This window comes from Pleurodeles waltl, chromosome 4_1 (assembly GCF_031143425.1).
Source record: "Pleurodeles waltl isolate 20211129_DDA chromosome 4_1, aPleWal1.hap1.20221129, whole genome shotgun sequence".
Classification (NCBI taxonomy): Eukaryota; Metazoa; Chordata; class Amphibia; order Caudata; family Salamandridae; genus Pleurodeles; species Pleurodeles waltl.
In genome coordinates, this window is record NC_090442.1 from 372,573,400 (window position 1) to 372,588,988 (window position 15,589).

The 15,589-nt window shown below is 43.6% G+C and overlaps 1 protein-coding gene across 4 annotated transcripts in view; it reads right to left on the reverse strand.

Annotated features, from left to right (window-relative positions):
• The window catches only part of ABCC9 (ATP binding cassette subfamily C member 9), an 843,291-nt gene that overhangs the window by 555,526 nt on the left and 272,176 nt on the right, over nucleotides 1-15,589 (reverse strand). For all 4 annotated transcript variants that reach the window (XM_069228541.1, XM_069228540.1, XM_069228543.1 and 1 more), the window contains one exon: nucleotides 12,703-12,787. In XM_069228541.1, coding sequence (XP_069084642.1) covers nucleotides 12,703-12,787 — 85 coding nt within the window. The remainder of the gene's footprint in view (nucleotides 1-12,702; nucleotides 12,788-15,589) is intronic.

Below are 15,589 nucleotides of genomic sequence, written 5' to 3' on the forward strand. Positions count from 1 at the left end.
TTGGCTGTAGCCTCTTCCTCTACACCCAAAAGGCACATGCACATTCTCTTATACCTCCCTAAATTTGTCCCTATAGATTTTATTCCATGCATGTAAGTGTTTCCTTTCCTCAAATGTCATTGAGCCGTTGGATCCTTTTAAAAAATTAAAGTTAAAAGCATCAGTCACATGATCCACCAATGGCAATGGGAGCACCTTTTTGAGATACACCTGAAGGCAGTTAGTAATTATAGCATCTATGAAGTATATTGGGTTACTGGGTTAGGGGGGTGGAACCCTAATAAAACACAATCAGGCTTAGAGACAATGTATAAAATATTTGTGAAACAGTCTGAACAGTAACAAAGTGAAAACACAAAAATCTAGTGAGTATAACCATTAGATATGCAATTTTTAAGATTGTATTTTTTTTTATTTTTTATTTTTTATTGGTGGAAGAAAACATATTACATATACATCTTTAAATCATTATAGACTGAAAACTTACAGTAAGATAATCTATGGGGGTAAAGAGAAAAGATAAACGAAAAAGGGATAAAAGATAAAGTACAGAATAAAAAAATAAAAAATCACCAAATTAAATCATTCATATCAAATACAAAGCCTAACCACCCCACAAATACTAACTTGGGAATGGTACCCCTTAATTCGAAGATGGGTGACCCCAGCCGGTATGGGCCTGTACCCAGGCCTGAAACAGACCCCATATTGTCTTCCCCTTCCTCCTGGCCTGTCTCCCCTTCCGTTCATACAATGATTTTTCCAAGTAGTAAGAGGAAAGCAACCTAGCCAACCATTGTTGCCAGGACGGGGGTCGTGGATCCAGCCATGCAGTTGCTATACAAATTCGAGCCACCGCCATGGCTATGAATATAAATGCCCTACAAGGTCCAGCGATTTCGCCATCTGTCCCAAAGACCATAATTTCAGGTGTAAGGTCTATATCATAGCCCACTACTTCCTTCAAAACAGATTGGATCCCTTCCCTTAAAGCTTTTAATTCCCCACAGGTAGCCATCATATGGATAATATCTGTTCCGTACATCCCACATCTCGGAAAGCTTGTTCCTGTCGTACATCCCCATTTGACAAGATGGGCTGGTGAATAATACAAATCAAATATAGTCTTATAATGCTGCGCTTGTAGGGAAGATGATAATAAAGTAGTGCATACCAACTCCAATGAACTCAGGAAATTGCTACTACCCTCTGCCATTTTCTTACTCCACCTCTCCTTGTGTTTTTCTAAATCGTCAGCTTGTTCTACTAAAAAGATAGGGTAGGTTGACCTAATGGCTAAGCTGGGTTTTGCCAACATGTCGTCCAACAATTGGATACTTTTAAATCCCTGAGCCCCCCCTGTTTTTTTCCCTAAAAAATCCCTTATCTGTAAGTATTTGAAAAAATCCCTTTTCTGTAGCCCATACTGTTCCTGTAGGTCTCGAAATGTCTTGACCCCCGAGTTATCAAAAAAAATTCCTAACGAGTTACACCTAATGTACACCACTTATTTATCGTGAAATATTTCTGGGAGTAATGGATTCTTCTTGATCATAGTATAATAATTATATCTACCTAGTCCTTTTTTTTTACACCAAAATCGCCACCACTTGTGAGCGGCTTCTAACACTTTATACCTAGTTTTTTTGTAATATCCAGGCTCATGGTATGTTACTAGACACCCATTGGCAGCTTCTCCTATCTGCAGCTCATATATGTTGGGGCTGTCAACAATTGTAGTACCTTCCATATCAAATCCGAATAGTGGACGCATGTATTGAAAGGCTGCTGCCAATTGATATAATTTTATATTCGGTAAAGACCATCCACCCCTTTCCCGTGGAAGAGACATATATTTACTCGCTCTCCTGCACTTTCCATATGCCCATATAAACCTCATGATCATTCTGTCGATCTCTTTAAATTTTAGATTGGAGAAATACAATGGGATAGTGCGAAATAGATACAACAGCTTCGGAAGGAAAATCATCTTTATCATATTGCATCGTCCTACAATAGTTAAATGTAGATTATCCCATCTACGTGCATCTTCTCTAAATTTAGCAAGTATAGGATCTATATTTAAATTTACTACTTTATCTACATTCGGTGTGATATTAATACCTAGGTATACTGCATGATCCACCCTCTGTGTATCTTTAATATTTGTATATTGATTAGCCAACAGTTGTGTCTTGGCTCCATTTAACAAATATCCAGAAAACCGACCAAATTTTTTCGCCACCACTTCTATTTCTTTTAGTGCTGAATCAGGGGATGGGGTTAGTATGGCTATATCATCTGCGTATGCTAGAACTTTGGTATCCCATCCCTGCCTGTGAATTGGTGGTATCTTATTATTCGCTTCCAATTGTCTCAGCAAAGGGTCTATATACAGAGCAAAGAGAAGAGGAGAGCAGGGGCACCCCAGCCTGGTTCCTCTCCTAATCAATATAGTCTCAGATTGTCCTCCCATTAGTTGTATTTTCACCGCTGGGGATCTGTATAAGGCCCTAATTGCTATAATGAATTGCCTCCCTAGCCCAAGCTGTTCCATTACAAACCACAAGTACTTCCACTTTACCCGATCAAAAGCTTTCTCTGCATCCAGAAAGATAGCCGCCATAGGCTCTTTAACAGCTTCCGTGGAGTCGAAGAGTGCTAGGACTCTCTGAATATGATTAGTCGTGTCTCTCCCTGGAATAAACCCGTGCTGCCACGGAGAAACCAGCTTTTTGATCACCAATGACAATCGGGCGGCCAAGATCTTTGAATATATCTTGGCATCACTATTTATTAATGTGATCGGGCGATATGAGGCAGGATTTAACGGGGATTTGCCCTTCTTCTGGAATATGACTATGTTAGCTAGGTCCCAAGACGGGGGGATTTTCCCTCCTTTTTGTACCTGAACATACAACTCCAACATTACCGGAAGCAAAGGTGACTTAAAAACTTTATAAAATTCTAAGGGGATAGCATCAGGGCCAGTAGCCTTCCCTGTGAGCAGATTGTTCATTGCCATTTCTATTGCTGTAATGTCTATCTGTTCTCCAAGGAGTAGCTGGTCGCTCTTATCTAGTTTTCCTGTCGTGATAGGATACAAAAACTCTAAGGCTTCTTCATCCGAATAAGCCGCTGTATCATCATATAGTTCCTGATAATACCCATGAAACACCTTTCTTATTTTATCCACCTCTGATATTAGCTGTCCTTGTCGATCTATGATCTCCCTGATTACCCCAGCTGCTGTTTTCTGTACTGCCCGAGCCGCTAATAGCCGCCCGGCTTTTTCCCCAAACTCAAGCCTTTGTGCCCGCTGCGCTAAATATTTCTCCGCTATTTTTTGAGCTGTAGTCTCATTTGCTGCTGCTTTGATTATGGCAACCTCTTCCTGTACTTTCGTTATATCTGCTCCAGCTTCTATAGCCATGGCTAGCTGTCTCTCTGCACACTGCAACTTTAATTGAAACTCTATTATTCTCCCTTGAACCTCCTTTTGCCTATTAATACTAAAACTTAATGTTTCTCCACGAATACCAGCTTTCAGAGTATCCCAAACCATTTCTACTGAAGCAGATCCCCTATTGAACCCCAAAAATTCGGTTATCCATTTGGTCATATGTTCACGGTATTCTGGATTTTTTAATAGACCTCTTTCAAAGGTCCATCTACTACTCTTTAGTTCTAGCCCCTCCAACTCCAAATCTAGCACTATAGGGTTATGATCTGAAACCATCCGGGGATATAATTCGATCCTAGCCTGCTTTAAGAAAACCGGGGAGATTAAAAAATAGTCAAGACGTGCTAATTTCTTATGCGGAGCCGAGTAATAGGTATAACCGGGATCAGGTTTGCGCAGCTTCACCCAAGCATCCACTAGCCCTAATTCTTGTTGCAAAGCACCCATGGCCTTATACACCCGAGGTTTGCGCCCTTGATACTTTTTAGTTGCGAGTGCTAACACATCCTGTAATCCCTCCCACGAGCCATTAAAGTTAAAATCACCACATATGATATAGGGAGGTACCCATCCTGTGAGCTCAATGGCTAAGGTATCAATTACTATCGGATCGTCCGTGACCGCCCCATATATGGAACATAAAGTGAAGCTGCTATGGCCATATCTACATTCTAAGATTGCCAATCTTCCACCAGCATCAGCCTTTTGCAGAGTAAATTGTAATTTGCTGGTCCGGTCTAAAATCGCCACTCCTTTAGTTCTAGCTTCTTGTTTGGACCAAACAATTGCCTTTAGGCCCAGTGAGCCAAAAATCCCGGAGTTTTTATATTCTATGTGCGTTTCTTGCAGGCAGAAAATATCTGCCTTAAAGGTTTTCAATTCTTCAGCAACTCTCCTTCTTTTATGAGGATCGTTCAGACCACATGTATTAATTGATGCAATTCTGAATCTAACCATACCCCCTTTTTTTTTTTTTAATAATTTCGGATCTCTTTTTTTTGGGGTCACTCAAATTTCCATATCTAGCTACACCATCCCTTAGGTTTCCTTTCCTTCCTTTTCCATTTCTTTCCCCGATATCTCTTGTCTCCATTAACTGTTCCCTTTCCACATTTTTCCCCAGTTTTACCATTATGGATCCTCCCTCCACCCTTCTTACTTTCCCTTTCCCCATCCCCTTCCCTTTCCCCTCTCCTTTGCCCTCCCCCCAGGCCAGTCGCCCCCTACCCCACCCCTGTCCGCCCCCCCCCACTGACACTGGCCCCCCATTCTGTAGAGCAATCAGACCCCTAATGGCCTGAATGTTGATGTCGTGCGTATGTCAGCCTGTCCCAGCCCACCGGTACCCCAAGCGCCTATGTCTTCCCTATTTTCCCCCCCCTTTATACTCTATACACTTACCCCCGTCAGATATTCTTTTGCTTTGATTTCTGACGTGAAAACTCTTATTTTCCCACTCATTATAGTTTTTAGCCTAGCGGGAGCCAGCAGATAGGCCTCACCTCCTTTCTCAAAAAATGGCTTGATAAGCTGCCGCAGCCGCCATCTCCGCTCAACTGTAGCATGGCAGAAATCTGGGCGGGTAAAAAATGTAACCCCATTATAAGTACGCGGATTTCTGGGAGGGGTTTTATCAGGAATTTCTTGACGTACCAGATAGCTCCCTAGATATACCAGGACCGCTCTTGGGTATTTAGCGTCTGCCCGTTGGCTACCCTCCCGTGTATTTAGCGGGAACCTGTGAGCCCTCTGTACCTCATTGTCCCAGTCCCGATTCCCTAATTCTGGAAAAGCCCCGCGCAGAAGAGTAACCATGTATGCCTGCATATTGTCCCCTTCTAGTCCTTCTGGTATACCCAGAAAACGAAGATTGTTCCTTCTTTGTCTGTTTTCCAAATCTTCTAGCTTCCACATCACATCCGTTAGCTGTCCATCTCGGGTGGCATTCTGTTCTTTGAGAGTGTCCATGTCATCCTCGACTGCCACTATCCGATCTTCCATGGAGCATAGCTTCGCTTCGATTTCCTTGCAAGATTTAGCTACCTTGCGGACTGACCATTGCAGTCTCTTTGTGGCAACCCTTGCCCGATGGCTATCGATCCGCGTCTCCGTTTGAAGCTCTTTGATTGAGCTATAAATTGACTGCAGGATCCCCACATTGGTGCCTATCTCATAGTTTCTACCAGTGGCACCTATCTCTCCGGCTGCAGGTCCCGGATCACTTCCATTTTTATCTTTAGCGGAGCTTTGGTTGCCACCTGTAGAAGTGTCAGCCAAGTTAATCCCTGTATAGTCCCACCTTAAGGACCTACCATTCCTAGATGCCATACTTTCAGAGCCCTCTTGTAAACCAGAGCGTGATTTAACAGATTTCCTTTGGCGAGCCTTACGTACTGTGCACTCCCCACTTGCAGATTTGTTGCCTGTTTCAGATATCTCGCTCTCGTCAGTTTCACTAAAACTACAATCAGCGCTACCAGGGTCGGACTCCTCTGTCAAGGAATAAAACTTATCACTACTTTCTCTGCCCCAGTCGATTAGTTGGAGATTTTTCCCCTCCCCCATAATTTGGTCCCGTATTTTAGGACTGCTGGGAGGATTGGCAGGTTCATTCTCCTCTGCTGTGTATCCTGATAGGCCGCCAGGTTTCCCCTTATTTTGGAGGTCCGCCTGTTCGCATTGCTCCACCTGTTGGGTTTGTAACTGCCCATTTTCGCAAAGACTGAGCACTTTTCTAGTTGCTTCCCGACTGATATCTTGATTTTCTGACATGTTTGCTGTAGGATTATCACCGTGGTCTGGGTTTCTAGTACTTGAGTCTAGTGAAGAGGATCCTTTTAGTAGACAGTCAGTTTCAGAGGAAGAGGTTGCCATGACAACAGAGGTTCTTTGCATCCCTCCAGCCAGAAAGGCAGTTATAGTAGATTGGTTTTTACCTTTCACTTTGTCCTCCAGCAGGGGGGTAGTACTATCACTTGCCTTAGTACTCATCTTTGCGTCTGTTATCTGTCCTAAGATAGAGGCATTCTCCCCACCCGCTTTTCCGGTTGTAGACGCTAGACGTTTATTAGAGCCCAGTGGTTCTCCTTTTCCTCTGCCAGAGCGAACAGTCTTGGCACCTTCGTTTTTATCTCCCAGATGCCGATTAGCTTTAGGTGCCATGTTTATTATAATGGCCTTTGATAGTGATCTAATGGCTCTCGTTATGCCCACTGCTGCCACAAGTACCTCTATTATTGTTTGCTTAATCACGCTCCTTAATGACCGTGCAGGATTAGGCATATGCCATAGTGCATTTCTGTATGTGGCTACGAGCATTTGACGCTTCCTAAGATACTACACCTTCCTTCCTAGGAAGATAGAGTCTTTTTCTACCCCCTGTTCCGAATTGTTTCTCCTCTCTCTTCCTACCGCACCTTCTATTTTTTTGTTGTAACAAAAGTGACAGCCCAAACTCATGTAGGATGCGCGGAGAACTATCAGGAAATATTGATATCCTAAGGGGAATCCTCTTTATGATTACATCCGTATTGCACAGTTATTACTGCGGAACATAGTGTATAGAGCGTCAATCCATGCGGCTGTAGCTAGCTAACTTTATAGTTACTGCGGCTTAGCGCAGACTTCTAAGGTATCCAGACGTAGTACAAAAGTCATGTATAGACACACTGCAAAAAACTATCGGTCTGTGCTTTCCCCCATTAGCAGTAAGCAAGTCATATCACGTTGCTACTTCATTTTAATCATTATTGGTCCTGGCCGGCTATAGAGTTCAATGATACTCGCCCTTCATCCGGATTAAACCACTTCAAAATAATGCGGCCACCATCTGCTAGACGCCTCTGCTGCTACTGCCAATCTCGCCTTTTTAAAGCCAATAAGACCCTCTTTTCATTTCGGGGGGTTTTAATCTGGATATGATGCCTGCATTTTTAGCCCCAGGTCCCTCAACTCCTTAATTCCCGGATAAGAAGTCAGAGTAAATCTTATTTCCTTGCTTCCTGTACAGCCACAAGGGCTACAGTTCGCTAAATCAGGATAGCGTCCTTGTGCCAAGCAAACAAAGTTTTTCTTTTTTTTTCCCTTGCAGTTAATAGTTGATTGTAAAGCCTCCTCCTCCCCCTTACCCCAAAGTTACCGCTCTTTGCTGCGAGGGGGTCCTTGTTGTGGTTGGGCCGCTGTCCTCCAGCCGCGGTGGCTGCCGCGCCTCGCGATCCCGCGAGGAACACAAAATCCGCTTCTGAAGCACAAAGCCTACTGAGGCGGCTGCCGGCCGTGCGAGAAAGGGCGGCAGCGGCTCAATACGAGCGTGGCCAAGAGCGGCCGGTGCAGCGGCCGGTACTGTGACCGTGCGGCGTCTCCGCGGTCGATTTCCTCTTCGCGCTGACTTCACGCTGACTGCCGTCGCCGTGGCGCTTGGTTCCGGTGGGTGTGGCTAATGGGCCTCGCTACGCCGACACCATGTTGCCCCAGCCCTTCCCACAATTTTTAAGATTGTTAGTGATAATAGCACCAAAATGCAAAAAGTGCTAACTGAGAATATCTGGTCACACCAGACTAGGACAAAGTAACAAGTTCAGACTGACCGTGATGGAGTGTGGACTCGATAAAGGGACCCATTTAGGCCCGCTGAACAAGATTACTTTAGTACTGGTTGCACATTTGAGGCAATGCGTTGATTTTGCAGAGCTGCGAGACTGCGATTTGAGGTCCTGCATCATCATTGAGGATCTTGTCAATGAGGGCTTGCGATGTGAAGTCCGGTGTTGAGGATGTATTCAGTAGTCGAAGGGATGTATCAGTTCCAAAGAAGCTGCGAGGCTGCAATGCGGGGTCCTGCATTGTCGAGGAGGATCCCATTGAGGAGGGCTTGTGATACGAAGTCCCGCCTCAAGGATGAGTCGTGCCGAAGAAGTAATGCGCATGTTCCAAGGAGCTGTCAGGCTGCAAAGTTGGGTCCCGGTGGCAGGAATGTCCACCGGCAGTGGTGATGTGTCAAAATAAGTGGGACTATGCCTAACTTCGCTCTCTCATTAAGCCAGTGATGGGCCATCCAGGCACCCCAAAGCTGTCTATTGTATGTAACTGTCTATAAGAAATACGCACAAACTGTTGTCAAGTCCACCAGTCAGCTGACCCATAGGCCAGATGCAGGCACTACATGGCTAAGGCAGGGAAATGTCAACTTTCTCAAAGTGGCATTTTCAAAATTGTAATAAAATATAGGACTTCACCATACGAGGAGATTTTTTATTTAATTCCATTAAATTCTAAAGTTACAAAACATGAACAGTTGACCTGTTCCCATTTGGAAGTTACAGCTTAGTAAATGTAATGAGGTAACCCAATATTATTCTATGGGAAAGGTAGGCCTGCCTGGCAATAGTGAAAAAAAATTATTTAAGAGTTTTTCACTATTAGAACATATAAAACTTAAACGTAAATGTCCTACTTTTTTTAAACAGATTGTACCCTGCCCTAGGAGCTGCTAGGAAAATTGCAGTTTAAACATAAACTTAGAAAAAAGTCCAAGTTTATACCAAAAGTGTGAACTTAGACCAAAAGTCTAACCTTACTCTTAGTAAAGTTAGACCTTTGGTTTAACTTTAAATTTCTGGTCTAAATTTAGACTTGAAGTGTAAACTAAGGCCAAAAGTCTAAACCTAGTCCAGAAATGTAAAGTTAAACCAACAGTTTAACTTTACTATGAGTCAAGTTAGACTTTTAGTCTAACCTTAGACCAAAAGTCTAAACTTAGGCCAAATATCTAACTTTCCTATGAGTAAAGTTTGACTTTAGGTCTAACCTTACACTTTTTCTCTAGGCCCATAGACTGCAATGGCAGGTCTGAGTCATGTTTAAAGGTTGACATGTGGGTGGCACAATCAGTGCTGCTGACTCACTAGTGGAATTTAATTTACAGACCCTGGGCACATGAAGTACCACTTTACTAAGGACTTACAAGAAAAATATATATGGCAGTTGGGGATAAGCCAGTCCTACCATGGTTTAAGGAGTGAGCACATGCGTTTTAGTACTGATTAGCAGTAGTAAAATGCACAGAGTCCTAAGGCCAGTGAAAAGGAGATCAGCAAAAATGGAGAAGGAGGACAAAACATTTGGGGAAAGACCAAGCTAAGACTGGCAGGTCTAATCAATGTACGGCCCACTAAATGTACAAGGGCATTCACCAATTGAATTAAATTAAACCCTATCATGTCAAAGTGAAGATTAAAGTTACCCAGAGCAGTGAAATTTGATTTAACTACAAAAGAGTCTAAAAGGTGCCCTATGTTGAGTGCAAAATTTGCACATGGCTTCCTAACCAGGAGGTATTTGAATTGATCACAATCTTAAAAGAAGGGGCCTCATAAAGCCTTGAAGAGAGGGCCTCAGTAGTACAACCAAAAGACTCCTGATGCACAATAGTAAGTCCAACCCCTCTTCTAATAGATCAGTCAAGTCTAGCTATTGTATAACCCCTAACGATGGCAATGTTTCAATCGGGGTCCAATGTGTTACGCAACAACTTTTTGGTAACAAAAATAATATCTAAAGAATGAGTCTTGAAAAAATCCTGAAATTCAACTTTAGTTTTCACCAGAGACATGGCAATGATTAAAGCACATAATAAACTAGTTTCCCCTAAGTTCACATTAACCACTGTGCATCATTCAACTAAAGAACCCACACATAGTAATGTACCAGGGTAACCAGGTCAGCAATCTCCAGAAAATGATTACATAGAAAGACACACTGTAGGCAAAGAAGATTAAAGGCATCAAGCTGCGGTCCAGGATATAAAAATGTGTGTTCACTTGGAAATACATGTGCCCCCCAACACAAGCAAAGTTTCCTTCAAGAAACATGCTTACCCCATTCTTTTGCAGGGAGAAGATCTAGGGTTTTTAGCACTATGCGTGGTCTGGTTATGGACATGTGCAAATGGAATTGACTTTGGCTCACTAGTGGTGCAAACATGCAAGTGTCATGATTAAAAAGCCCACCAAGTCAAGGGGCATTGCTGAGACCATCACATGACACAACACATCAATCAGAACACGGAGTGGGGTAAACTATAAAACTAAATTGGTTTTCAGCTCCTGTTGGACTTTTTTGCTTATGCAGGGTCATCCCCAATCTTTTTGCCTCCTGCCTCCTATTTATTCTGTCCTGTTGCTGTTGGCTTTTGAACTCTGAGCACTTTACCACTGCTAACCAGTGCTAAAGTGCATATGCTCTCTGTGTAAAATTGTATGTAATTGGTTTATCCATGATTGGCATATTCAGTTTACTAGTAAGTCCCTAGTAAAGTGCACTAGAGGTGCCAGGGCCTGTAAATCAAATGCTACTAGCGGGCCTGCAGCACTGGTTGTGCCACCCACATAAGTAGCTCTGTAATCATGTCTCAGACCTGCAATTGCAGGGTCTGTGTGTGCACTTTTAACTGTAAATTCGAATTGGCAAGTGTAGCCACTTGCCAGGCCTAAACGTTCTCTTTTCTTACATTAAGGAACCCCTAGGGTGCGAAGTCGGGGATCGCAGCGTCTGTGGGAAACGTTGAATCCGCGAACTTCGAGTGGCGTCGGTCACAATGTGGAGCTGCGACTTCCACGGAGTCGCGGACTTCAGCAGGGCTGCAGCAGCGTCGGGCCTGCGAAGGTCATAGCGTTCCAGCGAAGATCATAGAGTCGGTTGCAGGCGGTGTCACCAGATTCAGCAGCGGTGTCGTTCCCAAGTCGTCCGAAGTCGATTTCCTTGATTTCCACCAGCTTTCCTTTCAAGGGCCCAGGGACTGGATAGGGCACCACTTGTCAGAGCAGGAGTCTCTCCAGAGACTCCAGGTGCTGGCAGAGAGAAGTCTTTGCTGTCCCTGAGACTTCAAACAACAGGAGGCAAGCTCTAAATCAAGCCCTTGGAGATTTCTTCACAAGATGGAAGGCACACAAAGTCCAGTCTTTGCCCTCTTACACTGGCAGAAGCAGCAACTGTAGGATAGCTCCACAAAGCACAGTCACAGGCAGGGCAGCTCTTCTTCCTCAGCTCTTGAGCTCTTCTCCAGGCAGAGGTTCCTCTTGGTTTCCAGAAGTGTTCTAAAGTCAGTGGTTTTAGGTGCCCTTCTTATACCTATTTTCCCCTTGGAAGTAGGCCTACTTCAAAGCAAATTCTCTCTTGAAAGTGAAATCCTGCCTTGCCCAGGCCAGACCCCAGACACTCACCAGGGGGTTGGAGACTGCATTGTGTGAAGACAGGCACAGCCCTTTCAGGTGTGAGTGACCACTCCACCCCCCCTTCCTAGCACAGATGGCTCATCAGGAAATGCAGAGTACACCCTAGCTCCCTTTGTGTAACTGTCTAGTGTGAGGTGAAACCAGCCCAACTGTCAAACTGGCCCAGACAGGGAATCCACAAACAGGCAGAGTCACAGAAATGGTATAAGCAAGAAAATGCTCACTTTCTAAAAGTGGCATTTTCAAACACACAATCTTAAAGATGTATTCCTAAATTGTGAGCTCAGAGACCTCAAACTCCACATGTCCATCCGCTCCCAAAGGGAATCTACACTTTAATCAGTTTTAAAGGTAGCCCCCATGTTAACCTATGAGAGGGACAGGCCTTGCAACAGTGAAAAACGAATTTAGCAATATTTCACTGTCAGGACATATAAAACACATTACTATATGTCCTACCTTAACCATACACTGCATTCTGCCCTTGGGGCTACCTAGGGCCTACCTTAGGGTGCCTTACATGTAAGAAAAGTGAAGGTTTAGGCCTGGCAAGTGGGTTCACTTGCAAAGTCGAATTTACAGTTAAAACTGCACCCAGACACTGAAGTGGCAGGTCTGAGACATGATTACTGAGCTACTTATGTTGATGGCACAACCAGTGCTGCAGGCCCACTGGTAGAATTTGATTTACAGGCCCTGGGCACCTCTAGTGTGCTGTACTAGGGACTTACTAATAAATAGAATATGCCAATCTTGGATAAGCCAGTGAAATACACATTGCGTAAAGGAGCACTTGCACTTTAGCAGTGGTTAGCAGTGGTAAAGTGCCCAGAGTAACAAAGGCAGCAAAATCAGAGTCCAGCACACATAAACCTGGGAAACAGAGGCAAAACGTTAAGAGAGACCACACCAAGGATGAAAAGTCTAACAGAACCCTACAAGAATGTTCCAAATAAATGACACTACACTATTTTAAGTTAAAGAAAAAGCAAACATTATGCTCTTTACCCTCTCTCCAATTTCTGTTTGATCACCAAATGGTAACAAGTCAATGTCTGGCTGAAGCGAGCAGGCATCTGTGACAGCTTTATATCTAGAAAGAAAAAGAAAACATTAAATTGACAATGTATTACTTTTAGTGGCTATGATTTCACAATTGGTACAGAGGCACACAAAATTTTTGGTAAAATAGAGAAACGTTGAGTTGAACTCTAATTAGGAATAGACAGAAGTAGACAGACTTTGGTTGCTTGAATGATGAATTACCTTAAAACGAAAACCAGCTTTGCTTACTAGAACTCTGGATTTGCTGTCTCTCAGGTTCATGGAAAATTTGACGATAATCTATGTGGAATACCTTAACATGGTAAGAATGTGCTAATATACTATATCACTATTAGCGTTAAGATTAGGGACATGATTTCGAGTTTGGCTGAGTTAGACTGTAAGATTTTTGGCGGCAGAGGTCATGCTGGCTCCACCATCAGAAAACATACTCCATTGACCAACAGAGTAGGGCCTTTAGGAGTAATGACATTGGACCGCCACCCTACATAGAGCAGAGGACCTCCTGACTTTTTTCCTGGCTGTCGTTCCCCAGAAAAACCTAGCAGTCACAGAAAAAAAGTAACAACCCCCCCAGGGTGTGGAATGTTATTAGTACTTAGTTTTTCAGAAACAAACTCCCATTCTTAAAGTTTGTATCTGAAAAACTAAAAAGCTTGGTGAATGGCATTCTAACAGACAGTGGCCATCCACCAAACCCGCAGTGCCTTCAGAGAAGCTGCCAAGACAGCAGATATGAGGGTATGGAGATCACAGCTGAGCTGGCGGTTATCTCTACATTTGTCAGCAGTAGACTTAGGGCCTCATTTAGATATTGACAGATGGCTTACACCGTCACAACAGTGATGGATGCCCCGTCCACCAAAATATAAATACCATGGCATTTGATGGATTTAGATTTTGGCGGCAGGATATCCATCATTGCTTTAAAGGAGTAACTCCTCTGCAAATATCCAAATCAGACCCTTAATGTATTCCTCCACCATGACAGACAGTGGTATGGACTCTGAACAATAAATCATGCCCGACACCTATCATTTTGAAGGTGCTGTTTCCAAAAAGCAGAGGAAGTACCCAGGGACATTGCAAGGATTTTGAGAGCTCAGAGACAAACATAATTTGGGCCCCCCTGAACAGAACAACTCTGAATTTATTATTGAGTTTCAGCTCATCCATGCCCTTAGTAACTATGGTCGGATCATTGGCAACCCTCTTCCTGGACCAGCCTCCATCTGTGCCCAATCTTGGAACAAACAGTATCTTTGTCTGGTGACAGAGAAGCCAAATTACTTGATGTGTTAACAAGCTAGCTGGACACCACTTTAGCTGTCTGTTGACCCGATCTACTGTTTCCAGTTCATTACATAGAAATAAAGTGTCATTAGGGTCAGCCACGTGCCAGTCTCTGGATTGATTTTCTTGTTTATCTCAGTCATCTTCTTCAGATTTGAAGGCTTTCATTAAAGTAACAATAACTTGTGCCCTTGCCTTGTACTGCAAATTACATTCCATATCAAAGCAGTCATGACATGTTTGATGAGATCACTGATAACATCACCTCAGCATACAAAATTATACCATTGACGACAACACTGTGCAAGGTAGAGGAGCGAGTTGTAGTCAAATTAGGGCACGAGTTATAGTTACTTGAGATAAATATAATTGATAAATATCAGTGGTTTTGTTTGTTTAAAACAACATGTTTCAACTGACATTAAAGTTTTTTCACAGATGAACAAGACTCTTCAGAGTTGAAATGCGTTGGTGTTTGTTGGCATGGATTAAATACTGTTAATTTTTCATGAGAAACTGAGTTCAGTTGTTAAGTGGTTTTCCTGGGAACCTGGGAATATATTTATATATATATATATATATATATATATATATATATATATATATATATATATATATATATATATATATATTTTACCTACTGGGCGGTCGCCAATAGGTAGTAGGTAGTTATAATTAGGACCCAGTTTCCATTGAAAAAGTATTTTTTTACTTGCCTATATCTTTGGCACCGTTTGATGAATCTTCACGGAATATTCACGAAAAAAGTGTGCCCAAGAATTTTGTTGTGCATGGGAAGTTTCAGGGTAGTCCGTCAAGCATTGCCAAGAAAAAAGTGCATTTCCCATTTAAATTCCCATAGGGATTTTGAACACAACTACAGTACGAACTGCTGGATGGAAGTACACCGAATTCTCCCGATCTCGTGCAGATGTCTCTATGGCTGCACACAGAGCCCTCCTCCTGGAGCTTAGAAAAGCCCCAGGGACCACCACCTCCTGAGGCTTATAATTTATATATTATTGGGGGGGGGGTCCTGCGGAACCCACCCCCGCCGGGACCACCACTTCCCCGGGACTAGGTTAATATAGTATGCAGGGGTGGCGCACAGCCACACCATGCCTCGGGGACCACCACCTCCTCGGGACAAATATTCATTCAATAGGTGGTCCTGAGGACCCCCCCCATGTCCTGGGGGCCACCACCACCCTGGGGCAACATAACAAAATAAATAATTGGGGGGATCCGATGGACCCCACTGGGCCCCTGGGGTCACATACCCCGGCCTCAGGAACTGCCACCTCCCCAGGGCAACATTTAAATGAAGGAGGGAGGCCATGCAGGCCACCTCGTGAAGCCATAGATGACTGTTAACCCCTCAGGGCCAGCTCCTGCTACTTCCCGAAGTGCCCACCCTCAGGAGGCAGCTGTTTGCTTTTGCTTGACGGGAGCTGACAGCTCCCACAAAGCAAAAGCAAACATAACTTTGCTTTCAGCAAGTGGTAGCTGCCAAACAGCTCCCGCTTGCTGAAAGCAG